Genomic DNA, 25,260 nt, shown 5'->3' with positions numbered 1-25,260 from the left:
TTCACTCTCTACGTAAATGAAGTGGGGGTAAAATTTAGCGTTATGCCAAATTAACTATTCAACGCGGACGGAGTCGGGGGCAAAAGCTAGTAATAAATAAAATAATAAATAAATTCACGTTTTGAATATAATATTTATAATAAAAGCCTTATCCTGGTTTACAAGATTCGCTTAATGAATTGTGGATTTTGTGAATTGAATTGCTTGATGAATTGTTTCAGACGCATTTGATATTAATCAATTACCATTACCGGATTGAAGATCAGGTGAAAACGAAAGAGATCGCCAAGCTGCAAAAATACGCAGAAAGGTGGTATTAGCATTTTATTTATTTATTTTTTATTGCTTAGATGTGTGGACGAGCTCACAGCCCACCTGGTGTTAAGTGGTTACTGGAGCCCATAGACATCTACAACGTAAATGCGCCACACACCTTGAGATATAGTTCTAAGGTCTCAGTATAGTCACAACGGCTGCCCCACCCTTCAAACCGAAACGCATTATTGCTTCACGGCAGAAATAGGCGGGCGGTGATACCTACCCGTGCGGGCTCACAAGAGATCCTACCACCAGTAAAGAGGTCCTACCACCAGTAGCTGGTGCTAGATAACATCATATGCCATCTGCGTTGGCTTAATATGTGTATATTAAGAAGAAGAATACACTCAATTAAACCGAAAAACTTGTAAATGATATTACAACTAAGGACGTTTGATAAGATATTCAAAGAAATCCGGATCTGCGATCAGAACAAAAACCTCTTCAAAATGAAAAGAAAACGAACCATTCCCAATTCCGAATTAATGAATACCTAGTTTGTTATTCTGTAAATGTATATAGTTGTTATGTCCTAGCATCCCCTACTGATATATTACACTTAATTAGGGTAGCGCTCATTAAAGACGTGACGTCAAACGAAGCTCGCTACCCCCATTATGTATACGGAGAGAACACAAAAATTATCAAGCTACATTACCCATCCATATTGTACGCCGCTATATATCCCATCTCTATGCTGCAGTCAAAGTGTGAAAGCAAAAACGCAATATCACGCGGCATAAACGTTTTGTGTAAGCTTGGCGCAGATTTCTGCTTTATTTTTTCTGGGGCAGGTGATGGATTGCCCGGTGTTTTCTTGTGTAATTTCCGGACGCTAATTGCTCCGGGCATCCGTCACGGGAAAATGAAAAAAAAAGAGAGAAAATTTGTAGCGTAGTAGATACAGATTTAATAACTGTCAGTTCGTGTGTAAAATGTGTTTTGGTGTGATTTTTACGTGGAACACAAATTTGTTTTAAGAATAATATTGTTTTCTTATGATTTTGACCTAGTTACAATAAAACGTTAATAGGTTTTACTGAAAAATCAATAACCTAAAAATATAATTTGTGCATTTAATATAAAATTGAAACCTTGACCTCAAGTCTCAAATGTGGCCAGAATTTACATCGTGATGTCTATTCGTTCCGGTATCCACATAAGACCAGGTAGACCGCGAGCTCGTGTACCCGACTATCCAATAAAATAAATTAAATGTGTGCATATTAGCCAATATGCGGTTTCTTCTCAACAAAGAATTTGTTTACATATATATAATAATAATATGTAGTATTCTATGCCAAAATTGGTTTGATCGTAAATGGAACTCGTAAAAATAACACATCCATAAGACGAAAAATATCTAATACAATAAGAGACTGGCCTTATATTAAATGAAAACACAGAAGTCCGTCTTACAAAAACACTTCGAATCGTTCGTTTGTTTTCTCGAAACTTCTCCGATATTTTATTGACATATGAGTATTATTTCAATTGGTTATATAAATACACGCTAAATTAAATTGCTAAAATTCGTATTTATTTTAAATTTAATATGAAATATGTACATACATACAAATGTTCACGAACTTTTACGACAAAGAAATAGTTAAACGGTAAAAAAAAACGTGCAAACACCGATAGGACGCCTAGTAAACTCGCCCGGATAGTTAGTTACCACTACCGCGCCGATTACTGTCGCAAAGCAGCAATGAGTTCTGATTTGATGGGTACAGACAGCCGTATTACTATATAATTGAGATTTATAACTCAAGGTGGGTGCGGGATTCACGTAGTGATGTCTATGAGCTCCGGTGAGCGCCTAACCGCAAGTTAGTTATTGCTTGTTCAACCGGCTACGAAAAAAAAAAAAAAAAAAGGTTTGTAACTTGATGCTTATATTACTCGTGCTATCCTGCTTGTTCCTGCCACGAAGAAGCTATCATCATCTCAGCCTGTCTATTGTTCACTCCTGAACATAGGCCTCTCCAGTTGATGTCCAGTGCGGCCGGTCCGTTACCACCTACATCCAACGTGACCCAGTAATCTTCACTTGGTTGTCGGTTCATCTATACTTCTATACTAATATATGTATTATAAAGAGGAAAGATTTGTTTGTTTGTTTGTATTGAATAGGCTTCGAAACTACTGAACCAAATTTAAAAATTATTTCACTGTTTGGAAGCTACACTATTACCGAGACTATAATCTTTTTTGAAAAAAATTAGGGATCCTTACTAAAACTCCAATAATGTAACCCAAGGTGTAAACAAAACACCTATAATAAATATTCTTTACATCGCGTGCCCTGCGAAAACTATTCATGATAGAATAAAATAATGTACTACGACTTTGTAGAACACATTATTATTTACAAAAAGTGTCGCGACAGCATATGTCTAACTATTATAGTTATCCCGCAATAAGTGTTCTTTTATTTAAAAAAATAAAACAACGCCAAATATCGTTGAAATTTTTGTTAAAGATCCGAGCGAAGCCGGAGCGGGCCGCTGGTCTAATATATAAGTATAGCCGTCCCACACTGCGCTTCCCAGTACGTGGTCTCCACTTGAGGATCATTCTGCCTCATCGCCAGTCAGATCTTCGCGCTATGTGGCCTGCCTATTGCCACTTCAGCTTGCTAATCCTACGAGCCATGTCAGTAACTTTGGTTCTTCTACGGATCTCATCATTTATGAAGAAGTTGTACATACAACATAACTGAAGTATCGAGCTCATATATCAACGACTGTAGTCTCGTTAACTTTTATATCTATGGGATACGGGGACCATGACTTCGTTCATCCATCCAATCGTTGACCTTAAAAAGTTTTCTATAAAACGAATATACGCTTTGTTTCTAAAATCCTGAACAATAACTTTTCATTTAGCGGTAAAACAATAATTATCATTGGAAATACAAAGAAAACACCGCTTTTATTATGTTCAATCCGACCATTACGTTTAATCTCGGTCTTGTGGAAAGTAAAAGAACGCTTAGCGGGAAAATTTACGTATAAAAGAAAAGAAAAGCATTAAGTATTTAAATTGGCCGAAAACTTCGAATCGAGTTTTGTCGAAGTAACCGAATAATCATATTTCTGAATAATTCATGATACTAAAACATTATATTTGTTTAATATAACGTGAATCAAAATTACATTTTATATATTTTAATTTTAGATTTACTCATACGTATAATGTAAATCGTTATATATGGAAATAAAGTAAATCTATACTAATATATAAATCTACAGTGGTTTTTACGGATGTTCCGTTATAACTACTGGACCATGCATCCGATTGTTTTGAAACTTGGTATCCATGTAGAAAATACATGTACTTAATGGATAGGCTAATATTTATATGAGTGTTGGACTCCCTACAACAGTTGCGGGGGCATTAATGATGAGAATCTTTGTGGGGGTGAGAAATAATAATATTAATTTTAAATGCCCAGCGAAGCGGACATGTACAGCTAGTAAAGTAATAAAACTAAACGATAGATAACTGACTTTTGATGTATAAGAAGATGAATCCTAAGTTCTACCTGTTGTTTGTAGTTTACCAGAATGCACAGAGTTTTGTAAGGAATTATCAGGGGAATGTCATAGCTTTGCATATCTTTGGCACGAATGGTGAAATACTGTAATAATGAATTCCATCTACGTAATTCTTGTAAATATATTTTTTCATATCTACTAAAAGAATACATTCAAACGCCGCCTCTCCTGAGTTTTACGCAGATAAATGATGCTGTAAAATCAATAAGCGATCGAGAAAGAACCGCTTGAAATTCACCACCGATCTGCATCACAAAGAAAACATCGTAAGAGGAAAGAAAATAATGAAGTTTTAAGCGCGACCGGTGGCGTTTGGTTCAGTGAAAGTGCACGCCTTTCGGAGCATACTTTTTCATTTGAATTTATAATTCGAAGGTTCTTTAATGATATATAGTAAAGAGTATTGATGTCGTCGTGGCCTAAAGGATAATACGTCCGGTGCATTCATGTTGAGCGATGCACCGGTGTTCGAATTTCAGGCGGGTACCAATTTTTCTAATGAAATACGTACTCACCAAATGTTCACAATTGACTTCCACGGTGAAGGAATAACATCGTGTAATAAAAATGAAACCCGCAAAATTATAATTTGCATAATTACTGGTGGTAGGAACTCTTGTGAGTCCGCGCGGGTAGGTACCACCACCCCGCCTATTTCTGCCGTAAAGCAGTAATGCGTTTCGGTTTGAAGGGTGGGGCAGACGTTGTAACTACACTGAGACCTTTGAACTTATATCTCAAGGTGGGTGGCGCATTTACGTTGTAGATGTCTATGGGCTCCAGTAACCAACTTAACACCAGGTGGGCTGTGAGCTCGTTCACCCATCTAAGCAATAAAAAATAAAAAAAAGTATGATTGGTAATTGTTATAGATAGTCAATTCGAAGCCTTAATCCACTGGAATTAAGCGTCTATCACATCAAAATGTGTTAAACATCACCTATGCACCTTTAGATTCATCACTTATTGAAATCTTAAATGCATTGAAATGTTCACTGAATTGGTGTACTGTGTCGAGCTAGCTATAAGCGGGTATAAATGATTGCTGTATAGAGGTGGTCAGTTGTGTCAAACCAGTAATTACGTCAATTTACAATGAAATGTTAGAAATAAAATTCATTAGAAATGACATTCAGATGAAATGACTGACTAAACCAAACCAAAAAAATCGGAAATTTCAATTCGAATTGGAATATCAAAAACGCTTCTGGGTTATTAAGTACTCGAGTCATCGGTAAATGTCTCATTATAAAATGAAATTTTTGTTAAAAATTTGTCAAATCTAAAAGTGAATTTTAATTTCGATATAATTAGATGAGAGAGAAACTTCGAAGCGGTTTGATGTAAACAGCCATTTCAACGGTCCGTTTTAAAATATGAATATAAATTGGCAAAGTTTAGAGTTGCTCAAATTCAGAGGGAACTTTAAAATTATTAACACGACAACATTACGGTTTATGATTTATGAATCATTTTAACCAGAAAACTGGATGGATGCAATAATGAAGTCGTCGTGGCCTAAAGGATAAGAGGTCCGGTGCAAAGGTATTCGAATCGAATCCCACAGGCGGGTACCAATTTTCCTAATGAAATACATACTTAACAAATTTTAATGTTCACGATTGACTTCCACGGGGAAAGAATAACATCGTGTAATAAAAATCAAATCCGCAAAATTGCGTAATTACTGGTGATAGGACCTCATGTGAGCCCACGGGTAGGTACCACCACCGCGCCTATTTCTGCCGTGAAGCAGCAATGCGTTTCGGTTTGATGGGTGGGGCAGCCGTTGTAATTATAATTGAGACCTTAGAATTCATATCTTAAGGTGGGTGGCGCATTTACGTTGCAGATATCTATGGGGTCCAGTGACCAATTAACACCAGGTGGGCTGTGAGCTCGTCCATCTATCTAAGCAATAAAGAAGTAAATAAAATAAAAGTTTTTAGGACTGTAAAACTGCTTACTTTTTGTTTTTTTTTTAATATTTCTGCACGAAAAAGTTTTGTTTTATTTGCAATCGTCGGCAACTTTGAAGGAGTATGCATGAATACCGTATCTTCGAGTGCTTGAAAATTTTACCTCATATGTCTCAAGTGGTGACGCTGCTGTCCTCCAAGTTTCAATAGTCAATTTTGAAAGAAAAACAAAGATATTTTCGATTTTCGTTATTACTTTTAAGCCTTTTTGGCGCAACTAACAATAGAAGTGGCTATGTATTAGGTTTCGTATGTAAGGACATAAGAAATTGGCGTTTAGTACGGTAGGAATATGAAGTCAATTTTATTTTTGCAAAAAATATTTAATGAATCGAAGTATGCACCGTTGTTATCTAAGCACTTTTGCCATCTCATAGGTAATTCATTGATCCCTTTACTAAAAAAAACCATGGGAGCGAAAATCAATAAACTCTTTGAAGACGGTTTGGAAAAGGTTGATACCAAAAATGCCAAAAACGTACCGTGCTCTCTTTTGCTACACCAGCGCCGTACACATCGTTAATTCTTCGAGATGTTTCTGCGGCACTGGTGCCACGCTAGAATTCGTACTCGTAAATATACCGATATTTCATGTTTTCCAAGAGCGGTAATAAGCGACGCCAAAAAAAAAATTAAGAAAAAAAAATGTCTGTTTTGAAAACTCAGATGTATCATCTAAATGAATTTATAAAAAAGAGGAGATATTTCAGATCAAAGTGGTCAAGTACGACAAAACTTTAATTTCATATGTAAGTACCTAATATTAATATTAGTAAACAGCTGACCTGTCGTAAATGTTGAACAAAAAATGCCTCTGGGTTTGATAATGATAGGGGCTGTCCCACATACTTCAACTTGTTCATTAACTTATAGTCTTATCAGTTGACTATTTATTGTTATGCCTATAAATAAGGTATTATTTGAGTAGTATATTTCCAGATAGCTTTGTAACATTCAAAAACGAACACAGTATCTTTAGGATCCACTGAAAATGTTCCTTCATTTATAGCCCATAGACATCTATAACCTAAATGCCACCATCTATCTTAAGATATAAGTTTTAAGGTCTCACTATAGTTACAACGGCTGCCCCACCCTTCAAACCGAAACGCATTTCTGCTTCACTTCAGAAATAGGCGGGGTGGTGGTACCTACCCGCGCGGACTCATAAGAGGTCCTACCACCAGTAAGAAATACATATATTATCATATGATAAATGATGAATTCTACCAATTTGATTTTGTGAACATTAGCGTAGACGTGTTCAGGGTTCATACTCGCCACTCGCCATTTTCATACTCGCCAAATACTGATGCGAAGCCGGGCGAGGAGAGCGGAAACTAGCCAGTATGAGTCGGTACGGGTCAATCCAACGGGCCGTCCTTTTATACGTTACTGCAAGAAGGCACGTTTACTCACTGATTTTCGTAGTCTTCCTAAACGTGGTCCAATCTAAAAATATAAGTTTTTAGGTAATTTAAAAAAAAACATGCGCGAATAGCAAACCAAATTAATAATTATTTTCATCTTTTGTCTGCAATAGTTGAAACTAGTCAGATTATTGGGGCGAGGTTGCAAAACTATTGGATTGTCATTATTCATTGATGCGCGTATAAATTTTCAAGTTAACAGTAAGTCTGAAGACGAACTTGGAAGGAGAAAATCCTTGAAAATAGGTGTTAATGAACTCATCGAATTGGAACTCATTAGACGGATCTTAACGAGTACCATTCACAAAGGGTTTTATTTTGTTTCTGATGACGTATCAAATTTTTTTGAAGGCGTCGTGGCCTAAATGATAAGACGTCCGGTGCATTCGTGTTGAGCGATGCACCGGAGTTCGAATCTCAGGCGGGTATAAATTTTTCTAATGAAATACGTAGTTAACAAATGTTTACGATTGATTTCCACGGTGAAGGAATAGCATCGTGAAATAAAAAACAAACCCGCAAAATTATAATTTGCCACCCTGCCTATTTCTGCCGTGAAGTAGTAATGCGTTTCGGTTCGAAGTGTGGGGCACCCGTTGTAACTATACTTGAGACCTTAGAACTTATATCTCAAAGTGGGTGGCGCATTTACGTTGTAGATGTCTATGTGCTCCAGTAACCACTTAACACCTGGTGGGCTGTGAGCTCGTCCACCTATTTAAGCAATACATTTTTTTATTGAATACAGTTTCGGTCAAATAGGAAAATATTCATTTCAATATGTACCCGATTTTCAATACCATTATTGTTTCCACTCCGTTTACACTACTATATTATCTTTCACCGGAGAGTCTCCAATAAACCGTATATTCAGATCACGTACTTTTGTGTACACGACCAAACGAAGAGTCGACGGAGACAGGAATTGATTTGAGTCTCCAATCAGTCCTCAGACATTTGAAGACAAAGCGTTTTTCAGAATTCAGTCCGACCTGTTCTGTAAGCTCGGATATGTCTCTTTTCCTTGTTTGATTTACTGCTCACAGAATCATTTGTTAAATTTGATATTAATGCGTTGCCATTTTTAAGTGACCTTAGGACGTAATCAACAAATACTAATCATTTAAAGAAGGGATTATAAATGTCACAACAGAATGGGCGTTTTATTTGTTTTCCACCAATAAGATTTACGTGGTTGAAAGCCCAATAAAACTTTTTTCTAAACATTTTAATAATATTCTAAGCAATATTTAGAATAATAGTTCACGAATATTCTGAGCACATATTATCCTCACCTCACCATTTTTATCACGGTCTTGAAGGGTGAAATAAATTTCATTAAAATTGAACCTTCGTGCTTCCAGATAAATAGCGACGCTCACTTTGTGATGTATATGCTAACATCACAAAATAGATCGAGGTGTAAGTTCTAATCCGCATTAGGAAAACTAATTAGTCCATTTTGGCTTAAAGGATAAACTAAATCCGAAAAAAAATTCATTATGTAGGTACAATTTTTTTAGAAGATAATAAAACTATATTCATCGTTTATTACACAATGTAAATTTTTTTAAACATACTCTTAACTTAGCTTATAGCTATAGGTAGCTTAACAATATTTGCAATGGTCGATTTGAAAAAAAAATTCACACATAACATAAACATAAAAAAGAGTATTCAGGCAGTTTGCATTCAAAACTATTACTCTGTAAACACTGGGGATGTGAGTGAGATACGTATTTACATAAAAAAATTTATGCATCCCTTCACGGTTAGAAATCTGACATTATGATGAATGATAAAGTTAAATTATGAACAGATTATAATAAAACTCACCTCGAACATTTTAAAAATGAACAGCTACTTAACGTGATGAACTTTAACCAACAACTCCGTAACTAATAAATTATTAAGAAATACGATGTCACATTGAAAAAGTTACATTATGACTTTATGAGTAAATAGTATACATGCAAACTATGACGCAAAACATAACTAAATACTACATATTGGTTTTTTTTTTAATGAGAGTAGACATAAAACCTATCGCATGGCCAGTTATAAAAAAAAAAAACAAAAAAGAAGACTATCGCCGACCGTACCGCACGCATTGTACACGCACACGCCGCTTATTTTTTCATCTCAATATTTTTATGGACTTTTACTGGTTTTCTATTAAATTATGAACTCTTACGGACGACCATACTCGTCGTTGCGAGAGTGGTATACCTGTTTTGTGAACAAACAATTCAGAATAGTGCCGTCAAGTCGTCACGCCGGCCGCCGCCATTATACGCCGTCCAGCTGTCACGTTCCTTGAATTCTGCAAACTGTAAGAAGCCAGCGACGGGTCGACAGGTACGTCTACTTCTCATTACCTAGCCTCGGCCTGCCCCTCTTTTTTGTTCACCTTTTGGTGATACTCGCCCCCCCAGAAACTTCCAAAAATATAGAACCAGCGCACCACTGGTGAAAATTTGTAAAGATTTGGTTTTTCTCACTAACCATTAAGCTAATTTAGTCTCGCATTTAATCTTTTTTTTACACGTTTCGTACCATCGGACAACTAAAATGTTGTTCTTCGACATTTGAATAAAGTGCTGCTAGCTTTTGTTTTAAAACAATGTCTCGAGAAACTCGCAGAAAACCCTAATGAATAACTGTCATAATCTTTCTATAGTATTGGAATATATCTGAAAATAATTTTAAGTTTGTCAGTACGAGAATCAACTAAAGGACTTAACGACTCAACTCAGAGGACTCAAATAAGTTTATGTTTTAGTGTTAACTGGAGTTTTACTAGCAGGTATGTAGTTTCGCTACCGGGTATTGCGATTTGATAACGATATCAGATCTATATCAATATATCTTACGCTTTTATTGCCAAGGGTGGAACAATAGTCATCTATCAAACATTTCTATTATAACTGGGTCAATTTAAGGAAACCGTTTTTTTTTTGTAACGTTCATACATCATCTTCTCTGACGGCCAATTTTCTTACTTAATTCAATTTTTTTTCCTGATATTTTTTGACTCGGCGTGTTTTGTGTTGAAAATCTTTCTTATTTATTTGAGATTTATTTCATTTATTTTAGATTAAGTAACTATATCATTTTGATTTACTGCAAGAAAACCAATGATTGAGCTTGCCTTTTATATAACAATATATATTTTTATACAATAAACCAATAGTCGACAGTATTCATTATTACTAAGAAAAATATCACTCATATTTAAAAAAAAATCGTATTCACGTTTTGGCAGTTTTTTCCTCAGGTCTAGGTAAATCCGCCACTTTTCGATGGTGAAAAACAAAAATAAATTACAATAAAACGTAACGTGCTTATGCTTAACTTAGAATTATTGCTTTGCTATTGAATTATTGCTCTTTTTTCCGATTACTTCAAACACATAGAGAGTCAACAGATAATCACATTACAATTGTTATAATATATTTCAAATTGTTAAATATGGTATCAAAATATTCTATGTACAAAATAAAAATACTCCCTATTTATCGTACCGTTAGGTCCTCTTGATCAAAAACGTTTTCACATACGTAATAGGATTACTGGTTTTATTACATGCAGCAGAAATATCGTTAGGAAAGCAATTTTGGCGTCAGATATTGGCTATTAGCGATGGTCGTAACGCCTCCTCGATATTCATATAGGTATAAAATGATATACTTAAGCATATTCGCGGCTTAGTTTCCGGTTAATGATGCCATTGTGTGGATTGTATGGATGGTTATTAAAGTGACGATACTCAGGAAAACGGCTCGCGTTATTTAACACGGGATTTTAAATTAAAATTTGTAATTTTTGATACAGAGCAGTGGTAACATCATGCTAATCGCTGCCATAATAAAATTGATTCAGATAATGATATCTTATGCCTATATAGGTCAATTGCATTAAAAAACAAGATTCATTTTTCAAAGCCACCTATATCTGTGAGAGACTTTTATTTCTTTATTTCTATTGCTTAGATGTGTGGACGAGCTCACAGCCCACCTGGTTGTTAAGTGGTTACTGCAGCCCATAGACATCTACAACGTAAATGCGCCACCCACCTTTAGATATAAGTTCTAAGGTCTCAGTATATTTATAACGGCTGCCCCACCCTTCAAACCGAAACGCATTACTGCTTCACGGCAAGGTGGTGGTACCTACCCGTACGGACTCACAAGAGGTCCTACCACCAGTAATTACGCAAATTATAATTTTGCGAATTTGATTTTACACGATGTTATTCCTTCACAGTGGAAGTCAATCGTGAATATTTGTGAAGTACGAATTTCATTAGAAATTTGGTACCCATCTGCGGGATTCGAACACCGTTGCATCGCTAGATACAAATGCACCGAACGTCATATCCTTTAGGCCACGACAACTTTGAAATTTTATCCTCAATTCCCTTAAAAAATAGCTCAGCATTTCTCGTCGTATCTACATAAATATAAATACGTACGGTTTCCGAAAATAGACTTTGTATAACTAATTAGTGAACATTTATTAGCTATTCTAAGGCATTTGAAAACAAATTTTTTGTAAGTATAATTTAGAATACAGATATAGAGCGTATTAAAGAATTGTTTCCGAAGCCGAAAATAAATATAATTTACTAAATCGTGTATTATTTTTATTAATGAATTAATTCATTAATTTCTTTTATTTACTTCAGATTTTGCATCCATATTACATTCATTAAGAATAACATTTCATATAGAATACCAAAATTAAATAAAAACAGTAACTACAATTTCATAAAATAAAATAAGAATAATATTAAAAACTGCTCTTTTTATTAGTTAATTAGCTAGCCCCGCGTCACACGTTCCCTAGAGATGGCAGATTACACGCGTTAGCTGATTTTAAAATTTCTTCCATTACGTACTCTGCCAAAAATATTAGTAAAATTTCATTGTCGAATGTGTTTTAGTGCAATCATGTCAGAAAGGTATTCTTAAAGAGTAACTTCACAATTACTTAAAATTCTAAATACTTGATAATTACATTTTTTGTTTATACCTATATAATAGAAAACAAGCAATAGACGAATAGAATATGCCAACTGAGTGAATCGAAATTAAAAGAATTCAAGCATCAAAATAAGTTTTAAGGTTTTTCTATTTTCATATTTAAATAGTGAAATCCTTCTTCCCAAAAATTTGGTAAGGTTTTTTTTTTATATATTTAGTACCGCTTCGTTTAGGTCAGGTCGCAATCTCATTAAACTCTTAATTAAGTATAGTGGACGTGACCTGGCTATCGAAATTCGAGCCGCAAACTAAAGCCACGGAGATTTTGTTAAAGAGGTAAAGGTAGGTGCCGTGTTTTTGTAACCGAAAATTAATATTCATTGATTTTGTTTTACAGAGATTAAATTTTATGATTGAAATCTTTAATTCATGTTTTTTATTAAATGCTGTTTTAAGCAGAAGATCTTGCTGTCCAGCTGATGGTGAATGTTCACCGTCGCTCAAGAAAATCGACAATGTCAGGGCCACAGTCAACTCATTTCTAACCGACCAAATTTGTGTAAAGTACTTAACGGTAGGCAGCGGCTTGACTCTGCCCTTGGCATTGCTGAGGTCCATGGGCGACGGTAACCACTCACCATCAGGCAGGCCGTATGCTCGTCTGCCTACAAGGGCAGTAAAAAATACATCTTGACCATATTGTGCTTCTTTTTCATGTTTGAGGGATTGCTGGTCGCCCGAAGACCTTTTCAGTTTCACCAGGACAGGTGGGCGAGCAAGGGCTTAGCCAGGAGAAGTGGGATTTGCTAACAGCTACCCACATTGTGGTCTCATAGGGTGTATCTTAATACGCCGAAGCATTTAATGATACCCAAGGTCTCGCCGCATTCAGATTTCACTCGTCTGTCATTCAACAAAACAGGTATTCAGGTGAAATTCTGACGCTCTTTGAAAGAGAGAAAGTAATTTAATTAACGGATGAAAGGTTCAACCAATTAGTGGCATGTGTCGAAATCTGTCGCAGCCGAGGACGGGTATTTTAATTTCCTCAGTGGCTCTTGTGATGTTTCATAGTAAAGTTTTGGTCCCAGTTCAGTAATTACTCGGAGCAAGCCCCATAGCGCTGTCCACGTAATTGCTACGTGAATTTTCCGAACAATACCTCGGCTCAATCAGTTATGGTAATGAACTAAGCTGATACTGAAATATATTTCCATGGTTGACTATTATTACGTTATATGTTTGAATTTAAAAAGCTTGTAAGTTAAGTTTGAGTATAGTTATATTTCGCATTTTATTGTTAAAATTATTACTATATTCTGAGATTGTTTTTATACTGGTGGTAGGACCTCTTGTGAGTCCGCGCGGGTAGGTACCACCGCCCTGCCTATTTCTGCCGTGAAGCAGTAATGCGTTTCGGTTTGAAGGGTGGGGCAGCCGTTGTAACTATATTGAGATCTTACAACTTATATCTCACGGTGGGTGGCGCATTTACGTTGTAGATGTCCATGGGCTTCAGTAACCACTTAACACTAGGTGGGCTGTGAGCTCGTCCACCCATCTAAGCAATAAAAAAAAAAAAAACGAGTGTAATAAATTTTCTGATACATTATGTGTATTGTTTGCGCGTTTTCGATTTTGTAAAAGAATATTTAGACCAATTTCAAAAGGCATTCTAGAATTTAAGGATATTTATTACAAGAATAAAAATTAACCTCTCATTACAAGCTAAATGACATCGTTTGATCCTTCAATCCAACTGAATCAATATTGTATTTGTAATATACAAAGCTTGCTAGTGTTTAGGGTATCGCTCCTACATTCAATACAGACACAATAGATGCGTCACTTGTCGAATTGTAACTTGAAACTGTACAGTCGGTAATTCATACTATATAAAGTGACTATTGGTATCTGATGCCCGGAATAGTACCAACCCACCTTCTTCCCGTAAGTGTGGTAGACTAAAGGATAATTACGCAGTGAAATAAAAACCAAAAAAGGTAAAGTACCATCAATGCACAACCGGTGGCACGCAAGTGTTTTATTATAAAAACATTTCACACATTTTGCAGTAACTATATTGAAGTGACTGTGTATCATCAGTGACTCATTAGATAGCTCTAAACAAAGAAATACAAAACGTACGAAATTAAAATTCACTTATCTGCAAAATTCGTCTCCCAACAGCGCTTTACAATTATTTGCCTCCACAAACATCGATCGTGGCAATTCAGAAGCGGGAAATGCTCGAAAAACCACTAAAATATAACACATCGTAGGCTGTACAAACCTACGCGTCCCCAAGGGTGCCTTTCCACATAACAGCACTAAAGTTATCACACGATTCGTTGGGCCCGCGCTAATGAAATTAACCCAACATTTACCCCGGGAACGAAACGCTGGTAATGAGATGTTTCTACTGTTAACATATCACATGAAGTCGGGTACGAATGACGGGTGACCTTACCTATTACACCGAATGACCGTATTAGCTCAGTGACCGCTTAATTGAGCTTTATTAGTACTACTAAATAGGAGAGGATAATACTTTATTGTAAAACATAGCAAAGAGCTTCAAAACGTATGACTCACTTAGGTATCTCAAAAGCACTTCTGTATAAACTAAGTTATTTAAAACTATATTTACTGTTTTTTTTTTGTCAGGAGGAAATCACCAGACTTCCGCCCTCCACTGGAGGGCGGGGCATGTCGGAGTTGAACCGACTAAAACCTCCTGTCGCTCAACAAGCAGCATCCAAACCTTGCATGAGACAGAACTCATGAAAAGGCAAAGGGGGGAAAGTGAAGCGCTTAGTGCGGAGCACATCTCTCCCATCACTCTCCCCCTCGGAACGCCGGACTGGCGGTCGTCGGCGCCACGACCACCAGCCCTCTCGGTCAGCAGGCTATCCGAAGCCCGTCTAGACGGCGCCGGTTAGAATGGTCTACCCTCGGAATACCCCGCTGGGTCAGAACCAGCGTGGGTTGAGGATAGCCGGCCTTCCATCACCCGGATGCTCTTGCATAAAACGTGTGCAGAGCAGCTTGCACATCGTCTTCTTAGGTCCCCTTCGCCGGTCCCCAGGCCGACATGTGAGGGAGACCCGAAACACTTAGAGGGCCAGGGCTTGGGCGAAATCCGCCTCCCTGGCCCCCGCTCGACGGCGGCGGGCTTGCGCGTCTCTCACGCGCCCCGCCGCCTCCTTCTGCAAGATGGTGCACTCGCAGAAGTCGAGCATCGCCTTCCACGACTCGTCGTCACCGAGCATCGATGCCACAACACCCGGCAACGACAAGTCGTTTCCTATTTTTGCGACGAGGACACGGCGGCACCCCTCCCATGCGGGGCAGGCGACGAGCGTGTGCTCCGCCGTGTCCAAATCGCAACCACAATGGTGGCACTCTGCCGTCGGCTCAGCTCCGATCCGGTGCAGGAACTCACCGAAGCAACCATGCCCAGTGAGCACCTGCGTGAGCCGGAAAGTGAGGCGTCCTCTGTCACGATTCACCCAATTCACAAGAACCGGGTGAATCACCTCGACGGTCCTACGACCAGCCGAAGGATCAGCCAGCCGTCTGGACCATGACTCCAGAGACAAAGGACAATATAATAATATGATAAATATACCATTGTCATTCCAGAGAGAAGTCGGTAGGTTTCTATTCTTTTGGTGTTTTATTATTACTAGTGGTCCCCCGGTAGTCGAAATTCGATTGTAATTAATTGAAATTATAATTTTGTACACTATTATGATTCTATTGTCAAAGACTATAAAACTTCTTTAATCACAGATTTCGACAAAAAAACACTTTAGACAAATATTAATAAAGACAAAAAATATTTAATCTTTTTTTAAGAGATTTTATGACCTGGTAACTAAGACCTTTAAGTCATGTCTTATTTTACTTTATATTCTTAATTTTATGAAAAATGATAATATGGAGTGAAATGAAATGAAGATGATTAATTTGAAACATTAATCAACTGGGATGAAATTTAATGAAATGAGATGATATGGGATGAAATATAATCGCAGTAAAATGGTGTTCATTTACTGAGATTTTTTCAGTGGACTTTTTGGACAACCCGAGAAGCTACGTCCAGCAGCTTTGTTTCATTTTCCCACATTTGTGCACTTTCACAGATATTAAACAGTTAATAAACCACCGTTATTACACATTTAAACCTGAAGAAACACTAAATAGATAAAATAAAACAAATCACACAACTTCATTCCTCGCGTTCCCGCCAAAAAGTCAATATTTAATCTATTCTCAATTTGACCACAGACTATAAGCAATAAGAACAGTTTGATAATTGTGGGAAAAGTCATACTCCTCCGTCCGCCCAATTTTCGTAAAAAGGGGTAAAAAGTTTTTGCTTCACGTTTTAATATATAGATTTCACTAATGGGTTCACCGAGTATTGAGCCCAAACACATGACGATGCCAATATCGCTATACACCTTGAGACACGAGGTCCTAGTCTCAAGTAGTATATTGTAACATTTGTATATTATACAATAATCGAAGAATAGTAGGATTTTAATAATAATCCGTACGTACAACCCTTATTGCTAAATTTCGATCAAACCCCGAGTAAATCTCGTGTAATAATTAAAATTATTTCCTTTAGATCATTTGGGACATCAAATTTAAAATGCCATTGCTTTACTTTAAAAAATATTTATGGTACTGGAAGCTTCAAACTTTTCACGGTTTTCAAATAAACATTAAAAATGATATGGACTATTCAATTCAAATAACTATATATAACTTGATGGATCAGTTCATTATAGCAAAAACGAATATGTAAACAAAATCAATTTCATTTCACTCGGATTCAAGCCGATACTCGGAATACAAATCAAAGAGAATTAATGAAACTCTCATTGTTATTGAAATAATAAACACCAGAAGATATTAAAATAGCCTCTGGCTCTCGTGTAGAAATGTAACGAGGATTTTTTCAGATTAATTAAGCTTAACAATGTTTAGACGTGAATGTAATTTGTGTTGTTCCCGGGAGGATAAACATTTATGTATCTTTTCTTTCCTTGTTTCTTTAGTTATTCACTATTGTTTTCTCTTTATAGAGACGGTTAAATAGTATTAAGGAATAGATTAACGAAAATGTGGTTGTCGTGAGTACTTTCATCATCATCCGGGTGTCTTCTTATCTTTGAGGCCGCGAAGAGCTTTATGATCCCATGGTCTCATTAGTATTATAAGTAAGAGCTATCTCAAAATGAGTACTAGTCGTTTTATTTCTTTACACATCTTTTAATTTAGCTCTCTACAGTATTTCAAAATTTTTATTTGACTTATATTTTGGACTCTGAATTTTCCTGATCAAGAAGTTTCTGAGTTTGTGTGTTAGTTAGATAAACAGTAATTTTATTAAGTTTGCGACTATACTCTAAGGTGGCGCACATTGGTTGATCGTGGTGAACCTTTTTTTTCATTGCTAATATAGGTGGACGAGCTCACAGCCCACCTGGTGTTAAGTGCTTACTAGAGCCCATAGACATCCAAAACGTAAATGCCGCCACCTACCTTGAGATATGAGTTGTAAGGTCTCAGTATAGTTACAACCCTTCAAACCTTCAAACCCTTCACGCGAGGTCCTACCACCAGTCATTAATTGACTAATCAATGTTACTTTTACTTTATTAGCCTCATCTACATGTAAATAAGTTTTTTTTTATAATATCTGTACTACGTGTATGGCAAAATTTAACAGGATACGTGTTCCCACCTACATAATCCTATTTTTTCATCTTCAACAGGGGCTCCCAAATAATGAGTTCCGTAATTCTTTAGGCAAATCTTCTTTCCGATCAAAACAGGGAAACGGTAATCCATTAGATGTTTTTCAATTTCACGCAATGCATTATTTATAAAGATGAATTTGAACAAAGAAAAGAATGAAGGGGACATTTTTTATTATTATTTATTCTCGTTGTTGTAAAATAAATTTTGGCTGTATCAGTCGGTTTTTTTTTATTTGTTAGAAGTGTTAAAGCCTAAGGACAAAAGTCATACAATAGATAAACGAAGTACGTATTTATAAAATATTAATGGCGACTAGAATGCTTATTGTTTTCAAGCTAAAAAAATATATATTCTTAAATACCTTTCAAAATTAGGTCCTCATTTAAAAAAATATATAGTTACTGATGTTTGAGCGTACTATAAAGTATTATAGCACGGATAGGTATCATGTAGGATACTACACAGTTGTAACTTCGTCCTCATATTTCAGGATCATAAGTGATGCCTATGTTCTTTGGAAACCAAATAACACCAACTGGCCAATGGTTCAAAATTTAATAAAACTAATTAAAAGGTAATGTTCAATAGCCTCCTGTCTAAATTACGTAGTTTTTTTATGAACACGTGGTCGTAATCTTAGCTTGTAAATTAGCGAAGAAGAAAGGTCAGGATAATAGGACTAACCCGCGCAAATTTACAACACGTTGTATGTATAATATCAACAGATTCCGGTCATAATAAATAAACACAAAATCATGTTAGTAAAAGCTGAAGAAAATGAATAGTATTTAGTTTGACATATGGGCCGTCCATTGTTAAAGATATGTGACGTTCATCAAAATACTGATTAAAAATAGAGTATTACGAGAAAAGAAATATTATGCATTTGTTGCAACGCGTAACCTACATAGGAAGATATTACAAGAACCTAACTTCAATGTCTCTCTTGAGAATATTCAGCCTATCAGTTGTCAAGCCTAAAAAGCATCAATGTAAATATAGTTCAACGCTGTCACGTGGGAAGGGCAATATCGGTAAAATCAGTGGCAGAGTACGTGGAGGCAGATTCAACTTCAAAAATACATCTATTCCCTATTCATTTCTGATTAGTTGTGATTTGTAAAGTAATAAAATTAAAGAAGACATTGATAGGTATCTGTGGTGCTATTTTGCGTTTGCGACCTTAGAACTCATCTCTCACGGCGAGAGGCGGCATTTACGTTGCAAATGTCTATGGGCTCCGGTAACCACTTAACACAAGGACTGTGAGCTCGTCCACCCATCTATGCGGTAAATAAATAAAAAATAACAAAATGCATGAAGATGGCCGTGTATCTGTTAATCGGAACTCTGTGAGTTACCCGCCAAACAATATAATAACACTTATTATTATACCACTATGAATTTTCAGGAAGTCTTAGAAACAACACCAAAGTAAGCCGTCATTAAAAGTTATAGTTAGCATTTGAGCTCAACAGTGTAGTGGCTTTAATACTCTCCGAGGACTTAGCGAACTCCGAGAGTTCTTTGTCTAAGTCTGATGTGCCGGAATCACGTCCTAAACTTGTTTAAACTTAATACATTGTCTAACAAAAGGTGCCTAAATAGTAATATAAGCAAATACGGAAAACCTCATTTAAAGTTTAATTTTACGTATTTTACAAATAGCAGTTGTTCCAAAAAAAATTATTATCCAAATTATTCACATTCTGTATCTATTTAAAAGCATTCAATGAATCTGATTTATAATTACGGAATTTTGGCGTCTTTGGACACCTAAGCCTTCTTACAACTTTTCCCATTCTGTGTCGTTGTTTAATTTTGTCTCCTACCTGTTTCTCTTTTTTGTATTTCTAGTCACACTATTACAATATATTACATTATTACAATATTGGTATATATTTCATATCATATGTAAACGGTATATATTTTGTTTATTGTATGTATATATTTTCTATAATGTATTATCTATAGTACACCGCAACATACCTGCTATATTTTTTTATATTTTCCAGAATTTCTATAAATTAAACGGTTGTCTGGAAGAGATCGCTTTTAGCGATAAGACCGCCTATTGTACAAATGTATCTGCTTTTTTTGATTGTTTTTTTAATGTAAATTGTGTTTTGGTGTGCAATCAAGTGTATTCTCTCTCTCTCTCTCTCTCTCACATTTTGATTAAACCTACATCATCTTGTAGTCTTCTTTCTGTATTGTTTTGTTTATTATACTAAAGCTAATTAAAGCTAATTAATGCCTGGTCCATCGACTTTAAATTCGCCTTATTTTCGTATATAATCTTTTATTCTTAATTGGCTACTTCAATAACATAGAATTGATGAAATGTATTTTAAAATCTGTGAGACAGAACAAACAGGTCTAAGTTTACTGATTTACTTAAAAACCTAAAAAGTACTTAGACGTCTCCATTTCTAGATATTTCGGCCCGTTTTTTTTTTTATTTCTCTATCCCATAACCTATGGGTATACATATACATAGGTAAAACCTGTGCAAGTATTTTTTACCATCGTGTGTAAAAAATACTTTGGCCAAGATCAGCGAGATGGAAGTGAAGGCCTTTGAGGGTAGATAATAACATTTCAGGCACAGACGTCACAGTCGTCCGTCGACCAGCAGGATTTGGATGATAGGGAACGGTTATTATTAAAGTGCTCGATATACGTAATTATTTAAGAACGGATTATATATATACTACTATAATAACAGAGAAGCCACAGAAGTTTTATATATGTGTCATTACTTGTGGTTGAATGTTTGTGATTATTGTGATGTCTTCAACTCCAATGAAAATAATAAACATGAAAAGGGAGTTTTAATTACGCCTAGGATTCGCGAAAGCCGAAGGAATTAATTACGAATAGATTATTTGTTGCAAAGTGAACCCTTCTTGATGTCAAGTTATAGTTAAGATTGACTTTTGTAAGGACTTTTGTAAGGTTCAAACATTTTATTATAAATACCCCAATAAAGAAACCGCTTATAAAAAAATCATAACCATAATTAAGCAATCGATTGAATAGAAGATATTCACATTCTGACATTTCTCGATTTTTTATTTCAGTTCTAGCCATTTTCTTGGTGTACCATTTATATTTGAGATTTACTATCGACATAAATACTCTCTAAAGACTGAGAATATATATCACAACAAGATTGGAGCCCAGGCCAGGGTAGGAACCAGAGCCTTTGTTCTTGCGGATTAACCCCTGTACGTTATCTGTTTCTAGGAACTTATCAGAGCCGCACCTTTGACCCGCAAACCATGCCCTCAAACTATATTGTTGTCTGCAAGCATTAATTTAGTCATAGTTGGACCTTTGACGTCTGATAAAAAGTTAGAGTAGCCAATGCTCGGAAAACATAATTATGTATTTTTTTAGTTCATATATATCATAATATCTGAGGAGATCTGTTTGATTTATTACAATTTTCAAATAAAATGCCTTTCTAGATTTGTCAACGAATTTTTTTTTAAAAATATTAGAGAAAAAAAAGATGTTCTTTCATTAATGGAAGAAACAACGATTTGCTTTAAAACAAGGAATTAAAATAGATGCGATATACTAAACAAAGCTAAACAACTTACAACTCCAGCAAATTGTTTTAATTCCCAACAAAGATTGCTCATATTATAAAGTTGAATATTATGCAAATATCCGTACAAGTCCTTACGATTCAAGTTATGACGATTACGGCCCTTCTCTTTGTACCTACTGAACTCCTAAGTCCCGAAGGTACACGCTCATATGCGTACAGTGGCTCTCGATTACATACGCGCGTATGTAAAACACTGGTTCACGCATGCACCATGCTATGAATAAACGGTATAGCATTATCTATTCTCTTATAATTCTTAAGTCCACAGAATCATCTTAGTTTATCCACAGAAAGTCTTATTTAGTCCACAGAATCACAGCACATAATATAATGATTTCAAGTTTTTTTTTCAAATCGTTGGTTATCAAGTTATCTAGTAAACAGTGCAGAGTAAATTTTATGACATTGTACAACAATAACTGTAAAAAATAATATTTTTAAGATATTCGTATATTTCTTAAAACTACGGAAATCCCATTTTAATTACGTCCAAAATATATTAATTGCATGCCTTTAAACCTCATTTATCGAATTAGGACAAAATATTGAATAAAATTGTTTTTGGTAAAAAAAAATTGTTTTTTTTTAGGAAAGCTGTTTAATATAGTACTATTAACTAACAATATGTGGCACCCAAGTAGAAATTGATAGCAAAGCGTAGCACGTTTTTACTAGATTCTTAAAAATCACTTTTATGTTAACTATTGTTCCTGCAGTAGATAGTAATAAGTAGGCTTCCTGATTACCTACTGTTGAATTGTATACATTAGCTGGCTAACGTATTCACATGCGGGTAATAAATCATGCGAGTGCGGTTTGCCTACGAGTTTCAATTTAACTTTTGGCCCAACAAGAGCAGTCTTGAGGCAGTGTGTGTCATAAAACTGCCTGAGTTTATGTACTAAACTCGTTATGTGCCTTAAGTATACGGAAACATCATGAAATGGGTAGCATGATTTACGTGATAAAGCTTGGTTAATATGTGTTAAGTTAGTTAGGCCAGAGGTATTTTCTTTGATAGTATTATGTTTAGTTATTAATCAGGAAATATGGCTTGGATACACGGACTGCTTGTTTTTTCAATCAAACTCAAATCTTTATTTTATTGCATAGATGAGTGGACGAGCTCACAGCCTATCTGGTGTTAAGTGGTTACCGGAGCTCAAAGACAACTACAACGCAAATGCCGCCACCCACATTGAGATATGAGTTCTAATTCTATAGCCAAAACGGCTGCCCCGCCCTTCAAACCGAAACGCATTACTGCTTTACGGCTGCAATAGGCTGGGTGGTGGTACCTACCCGTGCGGACTCACAATAGGTCTTACCACCAGTAAAAATCGCATCTGGTATTAAATTGTATTACAAAGTTAAGTAAGGGGAGAACAGCAACAACATCTCGCTGACCCCATTGTCAACCTCACCTGCTCGCGCCGGATGGCGGCGGTGGCAAACCTGCTACCGTGGTGCTCCCTGCTGGACAACCAACGAGGCTCTGACGACCGAGACATGGCGGTATAACCATACGCCCAGTGCGCTGGAAGGGGTATTCATCACCCAGTTGGTCTAAATAACCACTAAATGCATGAGAGGAGAGAAAACTCTGACAAAAATCAAGTGTGGCGGTACGCTTCGAGGCAGCAGCCCTGCCAACAGCCTAGGGCACTATGGGCTAATAACCTGTATGCCTGAAACTTTTATATTACTGAAACTCGAATCAAAACAAACCGGACTGATAAAACACCAACAACTTTTGGCATGAAACAACGGACAACGATTGGTAGCTGGAATGTGAGAACCTTGAAAGAAGAAAGCCGCCTACAGCAGTTAACAAAAGTTATGCGCAGCTACAAACTTGAGATTCTTGGCATTTCAGAAACTAGATGGAAGGGTTTTGGAGAACACCAAGAAGATGATATGACTTTCATTTATTCAGGCAAAGATATCACTGATAACCATGAATCAGGCGTGGGTATTTTAATGACCACCAACGCTAAGAGCAGTTTGCTCGACTGGCATCCTGTTTCGGACCGAATAATAATGGCACGTTTTTACTCAAGAGTGCGGAACATCTCAGTCATACAATGCTATGCGCCTACAAATGCAGCGAGTTCAGTCACAAAAGCAAAGTTCTACAGTCACTTGCAATCGACTCTGCAGAAGATAAAGCGCCAAGATATTGTTATCTGCATGGGAGACTTCAACGCCCAACTGGGATCAGACAACACGAACATTGAGCCTTGGCTAGGTAGACACGCGATGGGACGGAGATCTGAAAACGGTGATATGCTCATAGATCTCTGCTGTCAAAATGACCTCATAGTGGGGGGATCTATTTTCCCTCATAAGAGTTGTCACAAAGTTACATGGGTTTCACCTGACCGTATCACAGAGAACCACATCGACCATGTGTTGATAAGTCGCAAGTGGAGAAGATCCCTTCTAGACGTTCGCAATAAAAGAGGTGCGGACATAAACAGCGACCACCACCTGGTTGTGGCAAAGATAAAACTAAAAGTAGCGAAAATCCAGCGGACTGCCAAAACAGCAAGTAGGAACTTTGATACAGAGAAGCTTCGGAATCCAACCACAAAACAAAATTTCCAAGACGACCTCCGTAATCGTACTGTTAACATTAGCTGTGAAGAAGGGACTATCGAAGATCATTGGGAGTCTGTTAGAGGCGCATTCCGTGAAAGCTGCCAGTCTGTGCTTGGTTACAAATGCACGCCTAAAAAGAAATGGATCTCAGGAACCACTTGGGACATGATCCAGGCAAGGCAGCAAAAGAAAGAGCAGATCAACTCTGCACAAACTCTGGAAGCCAAAGAAGAACTAGCTTATGAGTACTACATTTGTGAGTCAAAGATCAAACTCAACCTAAAGAAAGACAAACGAGCTTGGACTGAAGCTATAGCACAGAAAGCAGAGCTGGCGGCATATTCTGGAAACATGTCAGAGTTACATAAATCAGCAAAAATCCTCTGCAATAAACCAATCGCTGATAAACCACTGAGGGATGACGCCGGAAATCTACTAGTTACCTTAGAGCAACAACTGGTTGGATGGCGTGAGCACTTTGCTAAGGTCTTCGAAGCTCGGCCCACGGCGACTATCGTTGGACACGAGCCTTCTCAGAAACTACTCGATATTGAAGTGGGCCCTCCAGTCGTAACCGAGATTAAAAAGGCAATCACATCTCTAAAATCTGGCAAGGCTCCCGGTGGCGATGGCATTACGGCTGAAGTACTGAAGGCGGATGTTAATCTCACTACCCAGATTCTACACCCGCTGCTATCACGTATTTGGTAGCAGGAATACATACCAGCATCGTGGAAGGAAAGCGTTATCGTGTAACTACCAAAAAAGGGTGACCTTTCCTCGTGTGCCAACTGGAGGGGTATAAGCCTGCTACCAATATGTTCAAAAGTTCTCGCGAAAATTTTGCTGATGAGGATGGCCAAAGTGGTTGACAGTGAGCTAAGAGAAGAGCAGGCAGGGTTTAGGCCAGGACGTTCATGCTCGGACCAAATAAACCTTTTACGAATGATCCTAGAACAATGTCAGGAGATGCAGTGTGAAGTTTTC

General features: G+C 36.7%; 1 protein-coding gene across 1 annotated transcript; it reads left to right on the top strand.

The window, feature by feature from the left end:
* The first annotated feature begins 23,589 nt into the window (after positions 1–23,589).
* On the top strand, positions 23,590–24,984 carry LOC101740371 (uncharacterized). Its single transcript, XM_038015057.1, has one exon. The coding sequence runs from the start codon at positions 23,590–23,592 to the stop codon at positions 24,982–24,984; it is 1,395 nt and encodes a 464-aa protein (XP_037870985.1).
* Positions 24,985–25,260: the final 276 nt, after the last annotated feature.

The sequence above is a fragment of the Bombyx mori genome, chromosome 13 (genome assembly GCF_030269925.1).
Source record: "Bombyx mori chromosome 13, ASM3026992v2".
In the NCBI taxonomy this organism is placed as follows: Eukaryota; Metazoa; Arthropoda; class Insecta; order Lepidoptera; family Bombycidae; genus Bombyx; species Bombyx mori.
Note: the sequence above shows the minus strand (reverse complement) of the source record. Positions and strands in the feature narration are given on the sequence as shown.